Raw genomic sequence first — 24,201 nt, forward strand, 5'->3', positions numbered from 1 at the left:
GAGTTCAAAATAAAGATCACAATGTACAGCAGAAACTAATACAACATTGTAAAGCAATTATTCTCCAATAATAAAATAAAAATTAAATAAATAAACAATGGTGCTGTGACCATGTAAACTTCTTTTCTGTCACCCTTTTTACTACCACAGATGTGAGTGTCTGCACTATTTCTCTTCTGTCTTCTAAACAGAAAATAATCTTCCTGCCTTTTAACAAATTTTTGTGCGTTTCCATTTTTCTTTGTTACTAACATTTAACACTCCCTGTCTCTCCACAGCTGTAACAGCACTTTGAACGTTCTCTGTTAGGTAGCTTTGCCACATTACAGACAAAGAAAACATCTGTTTTCTAATAAAAGGGGCACACTGCAAGTTGCCAATCCAATATTCATTCTCTCTTCAATTCATATTTAGAGGCCTGATTTTACAGAGGGGCCCGATTGTGTATTCTGTGACATGCTCAGCTTTCTTAGCCTTTATTATAGCTAGGGTTGATCATATGACAAGTTTCTGGCATTCCTTGAGAGCTCAGTTGGTAAAGAATCTGCCTGCAATGCAGGAGACCCAGGTTGGATTCCTGGGTTGGGAAGATCCCCTGGACAAGGGAAAGGCTACCCATTCCAGTATTCTAGCCTAGAGAATGGTGCAAAGAGTCGGACATGGCTGAGCGACTTTCACTTTCATGTATGTGTGTATGTGTATATATATATATATATATATATACACATATATATGCATATATATACACACACATATATCACACACATATATATACATGGCAGAAATATATATATGTGAATATATATACACACACATATGTATATGTGTATATTTTTTAAAAAGAAGTCACTGGATAAAGCTTACAGGGAAGCTCTTCGGGAGTGGGAAGCCTCACCTGTTAAGTACCTTTAGGCTTTTGCTGTATCTAGGAGGTGGGTATAATGCAGGAGGTAAAGCAGCTATCTATCTCTAAGAGTGCACAATCATTAGGATTAAAGCCAAAGTTTAAATATGGCTGTGAAAGACGTCAGAGGGCCTGGATTTTTGAGAACATTGTAGAGCTACCATACAACCACCCTGTCGTTGCCAAACTCTGGATTCCTGTTATATAAGAAAAGCAGCCCCATATTTGGTTAATTTGTTAAGTTAACTTGCTGGCAAATTGCTTAATTTGTTATTTACAGCTAAGCTCAAATGCAACTGAGATGATTAAGAATTGTATCCATTAGATTTCTCTGTTTTTCCTCAAGCACTCATCATAGTAACCCTCAGATTCAAAAGCAAATTATGGTTGAATTAACAAACACCACTTATTTTCTTTATTAATTTTACCTGACTCTTCTTTTCAACCAAATCACAAAGACTACCTGTACCTCCTTCTAAAATTTGTTTTCTGAAAGGTCAGATTATCTCCTTCCTAAAGATGCTTCCACAGTGTTAGGGTAAAGAAAGCCCTGGAGAAAAGGAGCCAGAGGACATGGCATTCTTACAGAAAACATTACATAGAAGTATCCTGGGCTTATTTTAAGGTTTCCTCTCTGGGATATATATACATATACACAATGGAATAATACTCAATTAAAAAAGAAAGAAAAGCTGCCATTAGCAACACAGATGGACGTAGAAAGTATCATGCTTAGAGAAATAAGTCAAAAAGAGAAAGACAAATGCTTTATATTATCACTTACATGTGCAATCCAAAAAATAAAGCAAATATATATAACAAAACAAAACAGAAACAAGTCATAGATACAGAGAACAAACTAGTAACTACTAGTGGGAAAAAGGAAGGTGTGGGGGCAAGATAGGATTAAGCAACACAAACTACTTTGTATAAATAGATAAGCAACAAGAATATATCGTACAGCATAGGTAAATATAGCCATTGTTTTATAATGACTTTAAATAGAATATAATCTATAAAACTATTGAAACATGTTTTACACTTGAAACTAACTATAATGTTATAAATCAACTATACTTTAATAAAAAAAAAATTCTTCTCTACAGACAAATTCACCTAGGGAGTTCACTGGCATTCCAAGGAGGCACAGGTTCAATCCCTGGTCAGGAAACTAAGATCTCACATGATGCACAGTGCGACAAAAAAAAGAAAACAAAAAAACCCTGATCTAACCTCCTCCCAACACTTCTTAGTCCATATTTCATTCAAGGAATACTGACACATTTATGTTATATTAATATTAATACAACATTAAACAATACACATAGATAACCTTATAGATTTTCAAAGTGCATAAACAAAGCCAAATCAATCATTAAAGATGAGAATATCACATTATGTTATATACAATAAAAGGAACAATAAGTAACTCTTAAAGAATAATATAATATGGAAAAATATCTAATATTCATTATCCCCATGTTATATATGAGAAAACTGGGGTATTGAGACAGTAACAAACTTGCCCAACTTCTTGCAACTCATAAGTGATAGAGTCAGAATTCAAGCTAAGGCTACTCTTACCCTCTGTGACTTGCCTGGTGGCTTAGACAGTAAAGAGTCCACCTGCAATGAGGGAGACGTGGGTTCGATCCCTGGGTTAGGTAAATCCCCTGGAGGAGGAAATGGCAATCCACTCCAGCATTCTTGCCTGGAGAATCCCATGGATAGAGGAACCTGACAGGCTACAGTCCATGGGGTCACAAAGAGTCAGACCCGACTGAGCGATTAAGCATAGCACTCTAATCCTCTATACCAGATTCATGTTTTTAGCTAATGTTTATAAAATTTTACAAAGCAAAGAAGGCAGGTCCTAATGTCCTATGGATCCTCAGTGACAGATGGGGAAATACTGGGTCAGGTCTCCTGACTTTAAATCCACCATTTTCCTACTTTGGCCAGTGTACACACTGTGAGAAACTGATCTGCCTCATATACAGTTCAGAGAACAGAAGCCTTTCTCCATGCTTTCCCTACAATTTGTGTCATGACTGACTGTAGGAGTCAAGATTATTTTAATGGTTAAGTATTTTTTTTCTCAATGAGATAGCAAATGTGTGTTAAGCCACTTCAGTAGTGTCCGACTCTTTGCGACCCTAGGGACTGTAGCTCACCAGGCTCTGTCCGTGGGATCCTCCAGGCAGGAATACTGGAGTGGGTTGCCATTTTCTCCTGCAGAGGACTTTCCCAACCCAGGGATCAAACCTGCCTTTCCTATGTCTCCTGGACTGGCAGGCAGGTTCTTTACCACTAGTGCCACCTGGGAAGCCCTTTGATAGCAAATAGCTCTGTGTATCTAGGAAATTCTGGAAATGCTTTACTTTGCCACAAGACATAAACTGTTCTTTAACTAGGATGAATATTAATACTTAAAAATTACACCAGTCCCAAACCATAAAACATCAATTTATTTTGGTTTGTCTGAAATAACAATTATGTTTGAAGTCACTTCTTTATTTACAATAGGCTTACTTAGTGTAAATGGAGCTCTATTTACAGAAATTCAATAAGATCCTGAAATTAGAAACGCATGTGAATAAAACATTTAATTTGATACTGCAGTAACTTGATTAAATACACAAAGGGAGCTTGCGCATTAATTGTAGAAGCAGTGGAATATCACCTTTGGGAATGAACTTCAATTCCACTATGGTTCCTATATGAAATGATTCTGCTAGCATTGGCTAGGCTTCCAGTAATTGAATATTTATGGGGCAGCTTAGTTCACTAAATATAATATTTAACACGGCTTCAGTTTGTTACCCTTTCCTCCAGTCCCTAGAGTGAAATTTTTCTTATCCTGGCATCTACTGGAAAATTATTCAAAAAAGTGAACAATTTAATTACTTCCTCCTCTTTATACCTTCCCCCTCCCCAGTAAAAACACCTACAGGGAAGAGCACGATTCAAAATGACTATTATGTTTGAAGTCATTTCTTTATTTTCCCTTAGCTGACATCTTGCATCAAATAAGTACAGCAATTTAATCAGTGGGAAGCAGAGATTCAGTATCAGCTGTTGGGATCGAAGGTTTACTTAGTGCAAACGGAGCTTTCTGAGAACTCATCAGGGACCCCTCAATTCTGTTCATCAAAACGTTTTACAGATTGCATCTTGTAAGTTACTGAAATTAAATGGTGTTTAATTTTTATAGCACTTTCCCCACTCCTAGCTAGTTGGAAGCAAATGAAAAATTAAGCCTCAGAACTACACCCCATCGGTAGGATTGCCATTTAGGACACAAAATTATGAACAGAATTTATCTGAGAAGTTAGTGTGCTTTTAGGCAGACCTGTAAAGAATAATCAAAGGACAGATTCTAGGTTCCATAATACCTATCTGGTGATAGTATTCATCTATTCACTCAACAAATACATATTAATTATCTACTCTGTGACACTGTTGTAAGTATTAGAGATATAGACACAAAAAAAACTAAATAATATCCCTGGCTCTTGTGAAATTTACTGTGGTACTAATGTGCTTGAACTTGCTATTATTAGGAGGGAGTGGTTTCATGTTAGGTACTTGTAAGACTTCCAAATGTCTTATCTTTATCTCTTATGTGCCTTGCTGCCAAGCTGCTGCCAAGTCACTTCAGTCATGTCCGACTCTGTGTGACCCCATAGACGGCAGCCCACCAGGCTCCCCCGTCCCTGGGATTCTCCAGGCAAGAATACTGGAGTGGGTTGCCATTTCCTTCTCCAATGAATGAAAGTGAAAAGTGAAAGTGAAGTCGCTCAGTCATGTCTGACTCCCAGCAACCCCATGGACTGCAGCCCACCAGGCTCCCCCATCCATGGGATTCTCCAGGCAAGAGCACTGGAGTGGGGTGCCATTGCCTTCTCCCTTTTGTGCCTTAACCTCCTTTAAATTTCAATCTCTGCCATACATACCATCCAGGTATTTGTTACTGTTATCCATGGGTTCTCTGTTGCTTAATCCAATGAAACTATTCAAATTATGCATGGAATGTAGTAAAAGGCAGTCAAGTGAAAGTGAAAGTTGCTCAGTCATGTCCAACCCTTTGCGACCCCGTGGACTATACAGTCTATGAAATTCTCCAGGCCAGAATAGTGGAGTGGGTAACCTTTCCCTTCTCCAGGGGATCTTCCCAACCGAGGGATCAAACCCAGATCTCCTGCATTGTGGGTAGATTCTTTACCAGCTAAGCTATCAGGGAAACCCTAAAAGGCAGTCAAGTTACTTCTAATAATTCCAGTGATCAAACTAAGGTCACAGATTGATTTTCTTACCTCTTCAATACTCTTTAGCTTGAGATGAGTAGCGCCTTCATCTTTGGTAAGAAGAATGCAGTTCCAGGGAGACCATTCCACAGACTTATCCCATCTAACCATGACCAGATCATTGAGATCCTTCCAAGCACTGAGCACAGACTGGGATGCCCAGATATTCTCTGTCAGGTACTGTATATCTTGTAGCTGCATGTCAAAACATATTTTTAAGATAAAAATATTCTAAACATAAAATTTTATTCTAACCATAAAATTTCTTTAAGATTATTATATTCCTTGAAAAAACAAATTGAGTGTATTTTTTAAAGGGAAACAGTATTCATGAGGTTTTCAGCACACATGGTGGTGGTTGTGGTTTAGTCACTAAGTTGTGTCTAACTCTTGGGACTCCATGGACTTAGCCCACCAGGCTCCTCTGTCCATGGAAATTTTCAGGCAACAGTACTGGAGTGGGTCACCATTTTCTTCTCCAGGGGATCTTCCTGATCCAGGGATCAAACCTGGGTCTGCTACATTGCAGGAGATCTTCTGCATTGTAGGCAGATTCTGTACCAACTGAGCCACCAGGGAAGCCTTTCAGTCCCCATGTGTGTGTGCTGTGCTTAGTCGCTCGGTTGTGTCTGGCTCTTTGTGACCTCATGGACTGTAGCCCACCAGGATCCTCTGTCCATGGGGATTCTCTAGGCAAGAATACTGGAGTAGGTTGCCATGCCCTCCTCCAGGGGATCTTCCCAACCCAGGGATCGAACCCAGGCCTCCCGCATTGCAGGCGGATTCCTTACCAGCTGAGCCACCAAGGAAGCCCAAGAATACTAGAGTGGGTAGCCTATCCTTTCTCCAGGGGATCTTCCCAACCAGAGAATTGAACCGGGGTATCCAACAATGCAGATGGATTCTTTACCAACTGAGCTACCTGGGAAGCCCAATCTCTGCTCACTCTGCCGAAACTATGTTACCAATCTCACAGTCATGACTGCATCCAGAGAAAGCAGTGTGTATTTCTTCCAACATGCTAGTTGTACCTTACATTTATATGGTATTAAGTACTTTCTAAAATTCATTAGTAACTTTCAGCTTATCCTCAGGGTTATTTGCAGATCATTTTATTCCCATTTTAGAAATTAGGAAATTAAGATGTGAAAAAGAATAAGCAATTCAGTTAGTGTTATTAAAAACATCATTGTTTTAGTGAAAAAAAAAAAAGAGGGAAAGGGGGGAAATGAAATAACTGCTTATAAACTTTTTAAAAATTTAAAGCATATTAGCTACAGCTCTTGAAATGACTTTTTATCAAGAGGACTGCATATATAAACTTAGGACTGCCAGAGGGGCAAGCTTCAGAAAGCATAAACACAGGAAGAAGAACCATTATTTTAAAGGCTTGGATGGGAAAGAAGAAATCTTTTCTGTAAAATCAATGAACAGGTTTCATCCATGACTGGCAACATTTACTCATCATACCTGTATCAGGAAAGCAATTTCAGAACCATCTTCATAATCAGCTTCTGAACAGTAGAGCCGTTGAAGTAAACATTTGTACTTCAAATATGATTCTCGTTTTCGACTCTCATTGTCAAGGTTAATGCACTGACGACAGTGGTAAATGCGGTGTGAGGTGGATGATACAGCAAACTCTGTAGAAGGCAAATAGAGCTGGCAACTGTGGCAAAAGTAAATTTTCTTATAGAACTTCAATGGGTCCTGAGGGACCTAAACAATAAAAAAAGAGAAAGAAAGAGAAGTTTAATAGCCAGGCAAAATGTTAAGAGCTAACTTATCTTCAGTTCAGTTCAGTTGCTAAGTCGTGTCCGACTCTTTGTGACCCCAAGAATCGCAGCACACCAGGGCTCCCTGTCCATCACCAACTCCCGGAGTTCACTCAGACTCATGACCATCAAGTCAGTGATGCCATCCAGCCATCTCATCCTCTGTCGTCCCCTTCTCCTCCTGCCCCCAATCCCTCCCAGCATCAGAGTCTTTTCCAATGAGTCAACTCTTCGAATGAGGTGGCCAAAGAACTGGACTTTCAGCTTTAGCATCATTCCTTCCAAAGAAATCCCAGGGCTGATCTCCTTCACAATGGAGTGGTTGGATCTCCTTGCAGTCCAAGGGACTCTCAAGAGTCTTCTCCAACACCACAGTTCAAAAGCATCAATTCTTCAGCGCTCAGCCTTCTTCACAGTACAACTCTCACATCCATACATGACCACAGGAAAAACCATAGCCTTGACTAGACGAACCTTTGTTGGCAAAGTAATGTCTCTGCTTTTGAATATGCTATCTAGGTTGGTCATAACTTTCCTTCCAAGGAGTAAGCGTCTTTTAATTTCATGGCTGCAGTCACCATCTGCAGTGATTTTGGAGCCCCCAAAAATAAAGTCTGACACTGTTTCCACTGTTTCCCCATCTGTTTCCCATGAAGTGATGGCACCGGATGCCATGATCTTCATTTTCTGAATGTTGAGCTTTAAGCCAACTTTTTCACTCTCCTCTTTCACTTTCATCAAGAGGCTTTTTAGTTCCTCTTCACTTTCTGCCATAAGGGTGGTGTCATCTGCATATCTGAGGTTATTGATATTTTTCCCAGCAATCTTGATTCCAGCTTGTGCTTCTTCCAGCCCAGAGTTTCTCATGATGTACTCTGCATATAAATTAAATTAAAAAGGGTGACAATATACAGCCTTGATGTACTCCTTTTCCTATTTGTAACCAGTCTGTTGTTCCATGTCCAGTTCTAACTGTTGCTTCCTGATCTGCATACAAATTTCTCAAGAGGCAGGTCAGGTGGTGTGGTATTCCCATCTGTTTCAGAATTTTCCACAGTTTATTGTGATCCACACAGTCAAAGGCTTTGGCATAGTCAATAAAGCAGAAATAGATGTTTTTCTGGAACTCTCTTGCTTTTTCCATGATCCAGCAGATGTTGGCAATTTGATCTCTGGTTCCTCTGCCTTTTCTAAAACCAGCTTGAACATCAGGAAGTTCACAGTTCACATATTACTGAAGCCTGGCTTGGAGAATTTTGAGCATTACTTTACTAGCGTGTGAGATGAGTGCCTCATGTGTGAGACCACCCAACCTGCCTCTTGAGAAATCTGTATGCAGGTCGGGAAGCAACAGTTAGAACTGGACATGGAACAACAGACTGGTTACAAATAGGAAAAGGAGTACATCAAGGCTGTATATTGTTACCCTGTTTATTTAACTTATATGCGGAGTACATCATGAGAAACGCTGGACTGGAAGAAGCACAAGCTGGAATCAAGATTGCTGGGAGAAATATCAATAACCTCAGATATGCAGATGACACCACCCTTATGGCAGAAAGTGAAGAGGAACTAAAAAGCCTCTTGATGAAAGTGAAAGAGGAGAGTGAAAAAGTTGGCTTAAAGCTCAACATTCAGAAAATGAAGATCATGGCATCCGGTGCCATCACTTCATGGGAAACAGATGGGGAAACAGTGGAAACAGTGTCAGACTTTATTTTTGGGGGCTCCAAAATCACTGCAGATGGTGACTGCAGCCATGAAATTAAAAGACGCTTACTCCTTGGAAGGAAAGCTATGACCAACCTAGATAGCATATTCAAAAGCAGAGACATTACTTTGCCAACAAAGGTTCGTCTAGTCAAGGCTATGGTTTTTCCTGTGGTCATGTATGGATGTGAGAGTTGTACTGTGAAGAAGGCTGAGCGCTGAAGAATTGATGCCTTTGAACTGTGGTGTTGGAGAAGACTCTTGAGAGTCCCTTGGACTGCGAGGAGATTCAACCAGTCCATTCTGAAGGAGATCAGCCCTGGGATTTCTTTGGAAGGAATGATGCTAAAGCTGAAACTCCAGTACTTTGGCCACCTCATGCAAAGAGTTGACTCATTGGAAAAGACTCTGATGCTGGGAGGGATTGGGGGCAGGAGGAGAAGGGGACGACAGAGGATGAGATGGCTGGATGGCATCACTGACTTGATGGTCATGAGTCTGAGTGAACTCCGGGAGTTGGTGATGGACAGGGAGCCCTGGTGTGCTGCGATTCTTGGGGTCGCAAAGAGTCGGACATGACTGAGCAACTGATCTGATCTGAGATGAGTGCAATTATGCGGTAGTTTGAGCATTCTTTGGCATTGCCTTTCTTTGGGATTGGATTGAAAACTGACCTTTTCCAGCCCTGTGGCCACTGCTGAGTTTTCCAAATTTGCTGGCATATTGAGTGCAGCACTTTCACAGCATCATCTTTCAGGATTTGAAATAGCTCAACTGGAATTCCATCACCTCCACTAGCTTTGTTCGTAGTGATGCTTTCTAAGGCCCACTTGACCTGACCGGCACACTAAGTGCAGGCAAAGCGCGGCCGAGTGGAGATACCCAACATCCGAGGTCAGGGGCAGAAGCCGGGAGGACCCCATGCCCGAAAGGCGGTGGCCAAGAGGAGTTACCCCATGTCCAAGGTCAGGGGCAGTGGCTGAGAGTGCCAGGCTGCGACAGTGCAGAAATGGTGGAGGTGAGCTACCCCATGTCTGAGGTTGGGGGGTGGCTGAGAGGAGCTACCCCGCGTCCGAGGTCAGGGGCAGCGGCCGAGAGGAGCTTCCCCACGCCGGAGGCCAGGGGTGGCGGCCGGGAGGACCAGCCCCACTTCTAAGGAGCCGTGGCTGCACGGGCGCAGGAGGGCCTAGAGGAGCTATCCCACGTTGAAGATCAGGAAGGGCGGCGGTGAGGAGATACCCCTTGTCCAAGGTAAGGTGCAGCGGCTGTGCTTTGCTGGAGCAGCCATGAAGAGATAGCCCACGCCCAAGGTAAGAGAAACCCAAGTAAGACTGTAGGTGTTGCAAGAGGGCATCAGAGGGCAGACACACTGAAACCATACTCACAGAAAACTAGTCAATCTAATCACACTAGGACCACAGCCTTGTCTAACTTATCTTAGAATGAGATAAATAGTTGGTTAATCTTAAAGTTATATTTTTCCCTAACTTTCTATTCTACGAAAAATTTAAATTTCAAGTCATATTCATTCGCTCTGTCAAAATGTTAAAACTCTATTGTTCATCAACTTTTAGATACATGTGGTAAAATCACCTAGAAAATTAACTTGCTGAAAAAAATGAGTAGGTAGAGGCTTTGAGTTGCAATAGCAAGAAAACTTTCCAAAAAGAAGGGGGAAAAAAGTCCTTTGACACTTATTTTTAAGAAGAATTTAGATTTTTGGTGCTATTCTGTATTAATTTTTCTTACAGGCAATAGATAAATTCATATATAAATAAAAGCCCACTAAAACAAGTGTTCTCATTTCATTCCAACTTCACACTAAATTTGGGTTGGCTCATTCATCAGTGTTCAAATTCTGAAATTCTGCATTTTTATATAGTAGTTCTATTTCTAATTTTTTGAGGAACCTCCATAATGGCAGTATGAATTTCCATTTCCACTAACAGTACACAAGGATTCCCTTTTTTTCACATCCTTGCCAATACTTGTTATCTTCTGTTATTTTAATAACAGACATTTTAACATTGAGGGGGTGATATTTCATTGTGGTTTTGATTTGCATTTCTCTGATGATTAGTGATAATGAGTGACAACTTTTCATATACATGTTAACTATTTGTATGCCTTCTTCAGGAAAGTGTTTGTTCAGGTCCTTTGCCCATTTTTAAATTGGATTAAAATTATTTTGCTATTGAGTTGTATAAGTTGTTTTGGATATTACCTCATCTGATACATTAATTAAAAGTACTCTTACTCAAAGATGCTATCATCTGAGTCTTCTTTTTTCTGGTGGGAGGACTTGTATTTATTATATTTTTTAAGTATTGAAATATATTACTTGATGTACAATATTATGTTAGTTTCAGATGTTCTACACAATGATTTGACAAAATGATTTGGTGAGAACTGCCAATACCATGTTGAATAAAAGTGGCAAGAGTGGGCATCCTTTTTTTGTTCCTGATCATAGAGAAAATGCTTTCAGCTGTATACTATTGAGTATTATGTTGGCTGTAGGTTTGTCATATATGGCCTTTATTATGTTGAAGTGTGTTCCCTCTATATCCACTTTGTTGAGAAATTTTAATCACAAATAAACATTGAAGACTGTCAAAACTTTACCTGCATCTATTGAAATGATCATATAATTTTCATTCTTCAATTTGTTAATGTGGTATATGATACTGAATTGCAGTGTTGAAACATTCTTGCATCCCAGAGATGTCTCTCTTGATCATGGTGCATGATCCTTTTAGTGTGTTGTTGAATTCAGTTTGCTAACCTTTTGTTGAGTACTTAAGCATGTATGTTCATCAGTGATATTTGTATGTAATTTTCTGTGTTGTCTTTGGTTTCAGTATCATGGTGATGCTGTCCTCAAAGAGTGAGTTTGAAAATATTCTTTCCCCTTCAGCTTTTTGGAGTAGTTTGGGAAGGATAAATGCTAATTCTTCTTTAAATGTTTAATACCATTTCCTGTGAAGCAGTCTGGTCATGAGCTTTTGTTTGTTGGGAATTTTTGATTACTGATTCAATTTCATTACTGGTAATTGGTCTGTTCACTATTTCTATTTCTTCCAGATTCATTCTGGGAGACTGTATATTTGTAAGATTTTATCTATCTCTTGTAGTTTGTCTACTTTATTGGTATATAAACTGTTCATAGTAAAATCTCTTATAATCCTCTGTATTTCTGTAGTGTTGGTTGTAACTTTATTTCCTTTTTTATTTCTGATTTTATTGACTTGGTACCTCTATTTTTCTTGATGAGTCTGTCTAATTTTGTTTATCTTTTCAAAGAACCAGCTCTTAGATTTATTATTAATCTCTATTTTATTTATTTCTGCTCTGATTTGTATTATTTCTTTCCTTCTACTAATTTTGTGTTTTGTTTGTTCTTCTTTTTCTAATTTGCATAGGTGTAATGTTAGGTGGCTTATTCTTTTCTTATTTCCTGAAGTAGGTTTGTATCACTATCAACTGTCCTCTTAGAACTGCTTTTACTGCATCTCATTAGTTTTGGATCATTGTCTTTTCATTTTTATTTGTCACCAGGTATTTTTTTAATTTTCTGTTTGATTTATTCAGTGAACCATTGGTCATTTAGTGCACATTGCTTAACCTCCCAATGTTTGTGTTTTTTGCAGTTTTTTTTTTTTTCTTGTAGCTGATTTCTATTCTTAAATGGTTTGAAAAGATGACTGATAGATTTCAGTCTTCTTAAATTTATTGAGACTTGTTTTGTGGCCTAGCATGAGATCTATACTGGAGAATGTTCCATGAGCACTTGAAAGGATTGTGTATTTCACTGCTTTTGGAGGGGATGTTTCATATACAATATCTATTAAGTCATTTGGTCTACAATGTCATTTAAGGCCACTGTTTCCTTATTGATTTTCTGTTTCAATGATCTGTCCATTGATGAAAGTGGGGTGTTAAAATTCCCTACTATTATTGTGTTACTGTCAATTTTTTCCTTTATGTTTGTTGCATTTCCTTTGTATATTTAGCTAATCCTGGTTTGGTACATATATATTCACAGTTGCTATCTTCTTGTTGGATTGATCACTTTATAATTATGTAATGTCCTTCTTTGTCTTAGCACAGTCTTTGTTTTAAAGTCTATCTTTTCCCTGGTGGTTCAGACATTAAAGAATCCACCTGCAATGGAGGAGACCTGGGTTTGATCCCTGGGTTGGGAAGGTCCCCTGGAGGAGGGCATGGCAACACACTCCAGTATTCTTGCCTGGAGAATCCCCATGGACAGAGGAGCCTGGTGGGCTACAGTCCATGGAGTCACAAAGAGTCAGACATGACTGAGCAAATAAGCACAACTAAGCATGCACTCCAGTTTTCTTTTTGCTTTCATTTGCATGGAATACCTTTTTCCATCCCTTCACTCTCAGTCTGTCTGTTTCTTTAGATCTGAAGAAAGTCTCCTGTAGGCAACATATACATGGCTCTTGTATTTTTTTTATCCATTCAGCCATTCTATATCTTTTATTTGGAGCATTTAGTCCATTTACATTTAAAGAAATTATTGATAGGGATGTACTTATAACCATTTTGTTTATTGTTTTCTGGTTGGTTTATGGTTTTTTATTATTGTTTTTGTTGCTCCTTTCTTCTTTTGTTCTCTTCCTCTTATGATTTGATGACTTTCTTTAGTGTTATGTTTGGATTTTCTCTTTTGTGTGTATATCTATTACAGGTTTTGGCTTGTGGTTACCATGAGGTTAATATACAACAACATATATTATTTTTAAGTTGATGTTCCCTTAAGTTCAAACATGTTCTAATATCCCTGTATCTTTATTCCACCAGCCACCAATGCCATTTTTAATATTTCTGACATTATATTTTACATCTTTTGTTTTTTGTATCCTTTAATTACTTATTGTGGATAGATGATTTTACTACTTTTGTCTTTTAACCTTCCTACTAGTTGTCTAAGTGGTTGATCTACTATCTTTACTGTATGTTTGCCTTTACTAATAAGATCTTTGCTTTCATAACTTTCTTATTTCTAGCTGTAGTCTTTTCTGCTTAGAGTAGTCCTTTAAAATTTCTTGTACAGGTGGTTTAGTGATGCTGAATTATTTAAGCTTTGGTTGTTAGTAAAACTCTATCTCCCTTTCAAATCTGAATGATAGCCTTGCTAGGTAGAATATTCTTGATGGTAGTTTTTTTTTTCCCCCTTTTCTCACTTTGAATATATTATGCCAATCGTTTTCAGCCTGCAAAGTTTCTGTTGAAAAGTCAGCTGATAGTCTTAAGAGTTTCCTTATATGCTACTAGTTGCTTTTCTCTTTTTGTTTTGAATGGAATCTTTTTTTTTTTTTTTTTGAGCAGTAAGTCTCAACAGTGTGCTTAAAATATTAACATTAACTAAACCATGGTTGGAAAAAGATGTGCTGTTATATAAACTTTTGTTTTTCCATTTACAGAGCACAAGCAGAACAGCTTGGTAATAAATCTTAAGGGACCCTAGTATTTTCAGAATAGTAAATGAGCACTGGCTTAAACTTAAAGTCACCAGCTGCATTAGCTGAGAGAGTCAGTCTGTCCTTTAAGGCTTTGAAGTTAGGAATTTGACTTCTTTCTAGCTATGAAAGTCCTAGATATCATCTTCTTCCAGTATAAGGCCATTTCATCTATACTAAAAATCTGTTGTGTAGTGTAGCCATCTTCATTAATTATCTTGGCAAGATCTTCTGGATAACTTGTTGCTTCTACGTTTATGTTATGGAGGGCTCTTTTCCCTAAATCTCATGAACCAACTGCTGTGAGCTTCAAACTTTTCTACTGCAGCTTTCTTACCTCTCTCAGCCTTCAAGAAAATGAAGAGCATTAGAGCCTTGCTCTGGACCAGGCTTTGGCTTATGGAAATGTTATGGTAGGTCTGATCTTCTATCCAGACGACTCAAACTCTCTCCACACCAGCAACAGGGCTGTTTCAATTTCTTATCACTCATGTGGTCACTGGAGTAGCACTTTTAATTTCCTTCAAGAACTTGTCCTTTGCATTCACAAGTTGGCTAACTGGTGCAAGAGGCTTAGCTTTTGGCCTATTCTCATTAAGTTTAATCATTTCCAGCTTTTGATTTAAAGGTAGAGGTGTGCAACTCTTCTTTTCATTTAAACCATTAGAGGCTTTTCTAAGGTTATTAACTTGCCTAATTTCAATAATGTGTCTCAAGGAATAGGGGTTGTCTGAGGAGGAGGCCTGGTGTGCTGCAATTCATGGGGTCACAAAGAATTGGACACGACTGAGCAACTGAACTGAACTGAGAAGAGGAAGAGAGAAGGAAGCACCACCAGTTGGTAGAGCAGTCAGAACACACACATCAGTTAAATTTGCTGTCTTATATGGGCAAAGTTTATGATGTCCCAAAACAATTATAATAGCAACATCAAAGATCAACAACCACAAATCACTGTAAGAAACTTAATAAACATGAGAAAGTGTGAAACATTCTAAGAATTACCAAAATGTGACACAGAGACACAAAGTGAGCAAAAGCTGTTGGAAAAATTGTGCCAATAGATTTGCTCAATGAAGGGTTGCCACAATCTTCAACTTATTTAAAAAAAGGAAGAAAGAAAAACAGCATCTGCAAAGTTCAATAAAGTGAAGTGCAATAAAACATGGTATGCTTGTACATATCATATGATTCCATTTATATGACAGGGTTAGGTATAACTACAGAAATAAAATGCTGAACAGTGTTTACCAAGGGTTAGGCATCCTGGGGGACTGATTATAAAGTAGCATAATGAGGGAATTTCAGGGAGGTGAAAGACTATTTTATCTTGATTGTGCTATTGGCTGTTGATTACACAACACTGTATTTGTCAAAACTTATCAAAAACATTGGATTTTACCAAAGATAAATTTAAAAAGTGAATAAAATGGTATAATGTTATGTGAATGTATAGAACACTGAATTCTATTATACTGCCACGAGCATATGAAAATTGTGTAAGTCCATAGAAGACTAAAAAGTAGTTTGGAAAAATAGAACAATGATAAATAATTTGATGGTCAACTTTTCTCTTGGGCTTTTGTTATATTTTAAAGTTCTCCTGCAATATAATTAAGTTTCAAAAATTCATTAAAAGAAACAATATAAAAATCAAACAATTTTACTTTTTCTAAAAGATTCTACTGAGATTTTTGCTTATGTTAAGAAAAATAGATGTTTGGTCAGCTTCTCAAATTATTAGAGATTATTACTCTAAAAATAATCATTGGAACAACATTATTAATATTTCAAACTCTTTAACAAGCCCCTCAAAAAATTTACTAAAGGTGTTTTAAATAGTCTTGCAAAGTAAGACGGCAAAGCTTTTAGAAAGAAAAATCTCCAAAGATGGCTAAGCATATTGGAGTTGGAAAAAGTAATTTAATTCAAATATTACATTTGAAGTTCTTGCAGGATATCTATGTGAATCACTTCAGTAATAATTATAACTATGTGGTAAGTATTATAAAGGAACACAAAGGTGCATGTAGAATCTCAGAAATGAAGAGTTTAACTCTCTCTGAGGCCTAATGAAGAAGAGTGCATGTGAACTGAGTCCTAAAAAATAAAGAGGAGCTGGCTGGGTAAAGTCAGGGACAACATTCCAGGTGGAAGCAACAGAATGTGCAAAAGCTGGAAGGTGTGAGAGATTGTGAGGTATTCAATACAGTACAGCATTCAACTGGACACTTGATCCAGAGAGTAGGAGAGAATTCAAGGTTGGAAATACAAACAGAAAACGTTAAATGGTTCATTTATCAACATAAAAAATATCATTCAAAGAAAATTTCATCAATAAGATGATCTTCCACATGGACCCCTAGTAAAGTATTAAAGAAAATTTGAATATACCTCATTTTACTATAGCATGAAAAGTGAAGTCGCTCAGTCATATCCGACTCTTTGCTACCCCATGGACAGTAGCCTGCACCAGGCTCCTCCAAGCATAGAATTCTAATAAAGGAATACAGGGGGGAAAAAAGATAGAGTACCTTAAGGTGTCTTGCAACTTCTGGATTAAACAGAGGTGTTTTGATGTAATGAAAAAAGAGTGTTGCGATCCTTTTTCTGAGTCCTTCAAGATTCTGATGTTTGACTCCTCTCATCATAAGGTCAACCTCCCTGTCAATCAATTCCAGGATTTCCTGAGTCAGTTTACATTCATGTTCCTGTGTAAAATACACACACATATTTTGTATAGAACATTAAATATCATCAAGTTAGCTTTTAAAGTTATCACCCAAACAAGCTAAATCTAGATTCCAAAAGTAATGAACCATTGCTAATGTGAGTATAGATGAAAGTGAAAGTGAAAGTCACTCAATCATGTCCAACTCTTTGCAACCCCATGGATACTCCATGGAATTCTGCAGGCCAGAATACTGGAATGGGTAGCTGTTCCCTTCTCCAGGGGGTCTTTCCAACCCAGGGATTGAACCCAGGTCTCTCACATTGCAGGTGGATTCTTTATCAGCTGAACCACCAGGAAATCCCATAAGTATAGATGGATACCACTAATTTGGAAAAGAAATTGACATTATCTACTGGAATTTAAGATATCCATAATCTACAACCCAGCAACTCTACTAAAGTGCTTTAAAGAAATGTGCACGGAGCCATTGTTCAAACCAGTTCAAAATCAGAAATAACCAAATATCCACAAATAAATTGATCACATAAATAAGTGAAAAAGTAGGTGGCTCAGATGGTAAAGAATCCACTACAACACAGGAGACGGAGGTTCAATCCCTGGGTCATGAAGATCGCACGGAGAAGGGAATGGCTACCCATTCCAGTTTTTCTGCATGGAGAATTCCATGAACAGAGAAGCCTGATGGACTACAGTCCATGGGTTCACAAAGAGTCAGACACAACTGAGTGACTGTGAGTGATTAACACTTTTGTTCATACAATAAAGTATTATCTAATATATAGAAATGAATTAACTAGAGTTATATACAATAATAAATTTAAATATTACCAATTAATGTTTATCAAATGAAGCAAGGCACAAAATAATACTTACTGTCTCATTGCATTTAAATAAAATTCAAAAATAAGCAACACTACAGTATATTACTTAGAGATGTATCAGTTCAGTTTAGTTGCTAGTCGTGTCTGACTCTTTGCAATCCCACGAATCACAGCACACCAGGCCTCCCTGTCCATCACCAACTCCCGGACTTTACCCAAACTCATGTCCATTGAGTTGGTGATGGCATCCAACCATCTCATCCTCTGTCGTCCCTTTCTCCTCCTGCCCTCAATCTTTCCCAGCATCAGGGTCTTTTCAAATGAGTCAGCTCTTCGCATTAGGTGGCCAAAGTTTTGGAGTTTCAGTTTCAACATCAGTTCTTCCAATGAACACCCAGGATTGATCTCCTTTAGGATGGACTGGTTGGATCTCCTTGCAGTCCAAGGGACTCTCAAGAGTCTTCTCCAACACCACAGTTCAAAAGCATCAATTATTTGGCGCTCAGCTTTCTTTATAGTCCAACTCTCACATCCATACATGACTACTGGAAAAACCACAGCTTTGACTAGATGGACCTTTATTGACAAAGTAATGTCTCTGCTTCTTAATATGCTGTCTAAGTTGGTCATAGCTTTTCTTCCAAGGAGTAAGCATCTTTTAATTTCATGGCTGCAATCACCATCTGCAGTGATTTTTGAGCCCCAAAAAATAAAGTCTGACACTGTTTCCCCTTCTATTTGCCGTGCAGTGATGGGACTGGATGCCATGGTCTTAGTTTTCTGAATGTTGAGCTTTAAGCCAACTTTTTCACTCTCCTCTTTCACTTTCATCAAGAGGCTCTTTAGTTCTTCTTCACTTTCTGCCATAAGGGTGGTGTCATCTGCCTATCTGAGGTTATTGATGTTTCTCCCGGCAATCTTGATTCCAGCTTGTGCTTCTTCCAGCCCAGCGTTTCTCTTGATGTACTCTGCATATTAGTTAAATAAGCAGGGTGACAATATACAGCCTTGATGTACTCCTTTTCCTATTTGGAACCAGTCTGTTGTTCCATGTCCAGTTCTACCTGTTGCTTCCTGACCTGCATACAGGTTTCTCAAGAGGCAGGTCAGGTGGTGTGGTATTCCCATCTCTTTCAGAATTTTCCACAGTTGATTGTGATCCACACAGTCAAAGGCTTTGACATAGTCAATAAAGCAGAAATAGATGTTTTTCTGGAACTCTCTTGCTTTTTCAATGATCCAGCAGATGTTGGCAATTTGATCTCTGGTTCTGCCTTTTCTAAAACCAGCTTGAACATCTGGAAGTTCACAGTTCATGTATTGCTGAAGCCTGGCTTGGAGAATTTTGAGCATTACTTTACTAGTGTGTGAGATGAGTGCAATTGTGTGGTAGTTTGAACATTCTTTGCATTGCCTTTCTTTGGGATTGGAATGACAACGGACCTTTTCCAGTCCTGTGGCCACTCCTGAGTTTTCCAAATTTGCTGGCATATTGTGTGCAGCACTTTCACAGCATCATCTTTCAGGATTTGAAATAGCTCAACTGGAATTCCATCACCTCCACTAGCTTTGTTCGTAGTGATGCTTTCTAAGGCCCACTTGACTTCACATTCCAGGATGTCTGGCTCTAGGTGAGTGATCACACCATTGTGATTATCTGGGTCATAAAGACCTTTTTTGTACAGTTCTTCTGTGTAGTCTTGCCACCTCTTCTTAATATCTTCTGCTTCTGTTAAGTCCATACTATTTCTGTCTTTTACTGTATCCATCTTTGCATGAAATATTCCCTTGGTATCTCTAATTTTCTTGAAAAGATCTCTAGTCTTTCCCATTCTACTGTTTGGTAACTATGAAGAAAAATCAAGGAAATGACTACCATGAAAAGTAAGTATGGGATTTCTCTGGTTGTCCAGTAGTTGAGAATCTGCCTGCCAATGCAGGGGACACTGGCTTGATCCTTGGTCCAGACGGATTCCATAAATTGCAGGGCAAGTACGCCCCCACACTTAGAGCCTATGTTCCTCAACAAAAGAAGTCACCGTAATGAGAAGCCTGCATACCTCAACTAGAGAGTATCCCCCGCTTGCCGCAACTAAAGAAAGCCTACATGTAGCAACAAAGATCCAGAACAACTATAAATAAATAAATAAACAACATTTTTTTTTTAAATGAAAAAGAAAGCATGGTAATTATTTTTAGAGGATGAGAAGGTAAATTGAAAATATGAAGAGAAAGGAAGATGATGACAAAATCCTGTTTTGGGCCCAGGGGGATGGCAACAGGGTTGGTAGTTTTACATTTGCAGATATATACTTGATATGTTTATTTCTGTATATTTATATAATTCACAATCATTTTAAATAAAATACTTGAAATGATTGAATAAGAAAGGCCAAATAAGAGTTAAGTGATTAAAGTAGAAGTATTTAGAAGTAATCAAATAGAATTAAGTTGCTCCAACTTCCCAAGAGGGACTACAAGAAACATAGTTTGAAGACAAGAATCAGAAGGTAAAGTCAGTAATTATAAAATAATGTTCTTCTTTTTTAATGCATACTTGGTATGGCTAATAAAAGAATCTGCATTGGTGGTCTTTGAGAGCACATTATAATGACCTGGAATGATTTTAAAAAATCTTAACATTGCTATCACACTTGAGGATCTGATTGACCTGTTCTGAAATGGGGTCTAGATATCATTCCTATTAATTTATTCTCATATTCTCTCTCCCCATTTCTCTATATAACTCTTTATCTCTTTCAAGCTGTCCAGATGATTCTAATGTATATTCAAGTTCAAGATTCACTGGTCTGTATGAGCCATTGTCATCAAAATAATACCTCTTATTTATTGAGGGCTCCCTATTTGTAAATATTGAGACATACAAATTATATATTTTATATTGTATATACAGATGTATGTAGAAGTATATACACAGGTATATATTTATATCCTCAAAGCAACTAATTTTACAGATAACAATAGTTTCAGAAATATTCAATAACTTATCTAAGGTTGTACAGCCACAATAAATAGAATCAGAATTTGAGTTATGCTTAAAGGCCTTGATCCCTCATCAAATATCATTCAGTAAATGTGTGTGTGGTTATGTTAGGTTAAATGTATTAAGATATGCACAACTTATCTTTTATGAGTCTATCCTTTGACTCTTTTAATTAACCAGCTAATGGTCCTAATTACATCAGGTAAGAGGATTTCTACTGTACTCCCTACCAGAACTCTCTTTTTTCCAGTCTGGTCATTTTATTGCCCTCTAGAGATATCATGTTTATTTCCTACCTCTGAACCTACTGCTTCTCCCTCTCCTCCTAACCATCTCTAACTTCAAAGACATAGTTACGAGACACACATCTCTGAAAAGGCAGCCAATACCTACTTGAGTTCATGCCTTTGCTTTCAAGATGGGCAGTAATGTGAAAGAACTATGGAGACTGACCTTCCAATCAGAACCATTTACTCAACTACTTAATGTGCCTTAAGTCAATAACTGATAAGGAAAAAGAAATAAAAATACTTATACAAATGCTGCTTTAAAATGGATAAAAATAAAATTTTCATCACGTGTCAAAATATATAGACAATAATTTCTGTTTTATTGAGTATTAATCTCATGTTATATATATCTGCATTCATTAGAGAGACATTTATATTTAGACTATTCACTGTGTGATATTTACATTAGTATGTACCATAATACATAGTTTGAGAACTTTTAGATAAATACTAATGCATAAACTATATCCTCCCCAAATTGTACCCAAATGATATACTGTTGACAAAATAAAATTAATAATTTATTATCTTTATAATTACTTAATAAAAAACATCTTATTTATTTTAGTATTCAATATTTTTACTGATGATGTGACACCCAAAAACTAAGAGAAAGTTAATGTACCTTTACTGTATGTTTAAGCGTTAAGAGTACATCCAGCCTTTCATCTTGAGAGACATTCTTCAGCATGATGCAGTTATAGATGTTTTGCAGCTCTCTGGCTCTGATGGTAAATTGTGTATCCATGTCAATTATTTTGCCATCAAATCTTCTCCATGTCTTTGGAGCTGAACACTTAAAAAATAATATTATAACTATCAGTTAATTAAAGTTTCAAAAATAATTTTATTATGTCTACTGTAAGTTAACCTTATTATTGGGTGATTTATGATTAAAAATATCACTAAAACTTTGTTGTTCAGTCACTAAGTCGGCTCTAATTAGAAAATTAATTAAAGAATTTGTAGACCACGGGAAAGTAAAACAATTTAGGGGAAAAAATATGACAGAGCTTCAGTCTACAGAAGTGCAAATATTTTCTCAAGATTCAGAATTTGCTACTAATTTGTACTAACTAGTATGATCGCTGGGTTTCCCTGGTAGCTCAGTGCTAAAGAATCCGCCTGCTAACGTAGGAGACACAGGAGGCTCAGGTTTGATCCCTGGGTCTGGAAGATGCCCTGGAGGAGGCAATGGCAACCCACACTAGTACTTATGCCTAGGAAATGCCATAGATGGAGCAGCCTGGTGGGCTACAGTCCATAGGGTTGCAAAAGGGTTGGACGCAACTGAGTGACTAAACAACAACAAAGTATGATGGTTAGTTTGATGGATTTGTGAAATAACTCATTAGCCCCTTGGGAAAAACATGCTATTTAGAATGCTAAAAAGATAATCTACTTGGTTCAATTATATTGAATTGGATGAATGTGCCTCGACAATTGAGAAAAACCTTTGTGGAACAATTGTTACAATCCTCAATGTGTCAGACCTACAACTATAGTGAAATGGAACTCAGTTATAGTTCTGTTTCCCATAAAAATAAATCCATAACAAGTTCACAGCTCTTTACAAAGCAGATGTCCACAGTAAAACATCTGTATTTAGCTATCTTAGCAGTGCTTTGGCCCCTGCCTTCCTCATGATCAGTAAGATTCTCACTTTCTATTTCCAGATCTGGCTTGGTGCATCTCAACCTAGCCCACCTCCTGAACTGAGGGTCAAAGATGGAGTTAATTTGTCCTGAAGCCAGTATAGGGAGTCCCACTCTAAGAATTCAGAGACAGGAAATAGTGAGTCCTAGCTGACTCAGGACACCAACAGAATATTTAAAGACTATGTTTGCCAGTGCTATTGTTCCCTCCTGCCAAGACTACCAGAACTTTAAGAGAAGATTTGTTGACCTAGAAAGAGCACAGTGAAAACTCAGTGACTCTTCTACTTTAAGGTATAAAGCTGCTGAGTTTCTTTCCCTGATTATAATTTATCAAAAAAGGTGACTACGTTGATCAGGTCTTCTAACCATTCAATGCTGTATTTTTTGTAGACTGATAATTTGAGGCTTGGGAGACCTGTAGTTCAATTTATGCCATACTTGCAATCATTTCAATCTCAAATTTGATACAGTTTAAAGCTTAAAGAGAAGCCCACATATTGGAACAAATCATCAGGAATGTAGAATAGCCAGATAGAGAAACTATACAAGCCTATATTTATTTAGTATGACAACAGTATGAGGAATTCTTAGTTACAGCCTCAATTTACCTTTTTTTGTACATTTCATATTATCTCAGTTATACTGAAAACTACCAAACTACTATTTAATAACAAATGTATTTCATATGTTTTCAAAGTAATGGCATCATTTTCTTTTTTTTTTTAATTCTTTATTTATTTTTTAATTTTATTTTATTTTTAAACTTTACATAATTGTATTAGTTTTGCCAAATATCAAAATGAATCCATCACAGGTATACATGTGCTCCCCATCCTGAACCCTCCTCCCTCCTCCCTCCCCATACCATCCCTCTGGGTCGTCCCAGTGCACTAGCCCCAAGCATCCAGTATCGTGCATTGAACCTGGACTGGCATCTCGTTTCATACATGATATTTTACATGTTTCAATGAATGGCATCATTTTCTGATCAAAGATAAAGTGGATGTTGCACAGAGCTAGGAATCTTCATTAGAAACTTTAGATCCTCAGTTCTAGTTTTAATCTAGCAAATGAAAGCTGCAGCTCTCTGATTAATTTCTATTTTTAGAGCATAAATATAATATTAAATAGTGTAAAGTTAATTATCAGACTGATAGAATTAATAAGATTTATTAAGATTATAAGAGGGAAATAGCTCAATAAAAATATTTTATGATTTAATTATTATCACTTGGAAATTTTAAAATATATTGTTTTCATGGATATACTCTTGTTTGGGGTAGATCTCAGAGTGTTATTGAAATGTAATATTTATTGCAAAGCTCTTTTTGAAACTTCTAAGGAATAAGCAATCTTAGGCTACATTTCATATAGCAATCTTCTAAAGTCTAAAGCCTTAATCTGCAGTTTTCCTCAGGGAAATGCTATTAAATGTAATTTCTTTTCTTTTCTTCCAGAAATGTGAACAATACCTTCAGCTCTGCAGGCTGATAAGTTATTTCATTTGTAATAATCCAAGTACAATAACCTTTTAATGAAATGCTTAGTTCA

The 24,201-nt window shown here is 37.5% G+C and overlaps 1 protein-coding gene across 2 annotated transcripts in view; it reads right to left on the reverse strand.

The window, feature by feature from the left end:
• IQUB (IQ motif and ubiquitin domain containing) overlaps window positions 1-24,201 on the reverse strand; it is an 81,987-nt gene that overhangs the window by 3,874 nt on the left and 53,912 nt on the right. For both annotated transcript variants that reach the window (XM_005205644.5, NM_001206949.1), the window contains 4 exons: window positions 21,618-21,788; window positions 16,717-16,893; window positions 6,682-6,930; window positions 5,221-5,406 (listed from right to left, as the gene is read on the reverse strand). In XM_005205644.5, the coding sequence (XP_005205701.1) occupies window positions 5,221-5,406; window positions 6,682-6,930; window positions 16,717-16,893; window positions 21,618-21,788 (783 nt within the window). The remainder of the gene's footprint in view (window positions 1-5,220; window positions 5,407-6,681; window positions 6,931-16,716; window positions 16,894-21,617; window positions 21,789-24,201) is intronic.

The sequence above is a fragment of the Bos taurus genome, chromosome 4 (genome assembly GCF_002263795.3).
Source record: "Bos taurus isolate L1 Dominette 01449 registration number 42190680 breed Hereford chromosome 4, ARS-UCD2.0, whole genome shotgun sequence".
Taxonomy (NCBI): Eukaryota; Metazoa; Chordata; class Mammalia; order Artiodactyla; family Bovidae; genus Bos; species Bos taurus.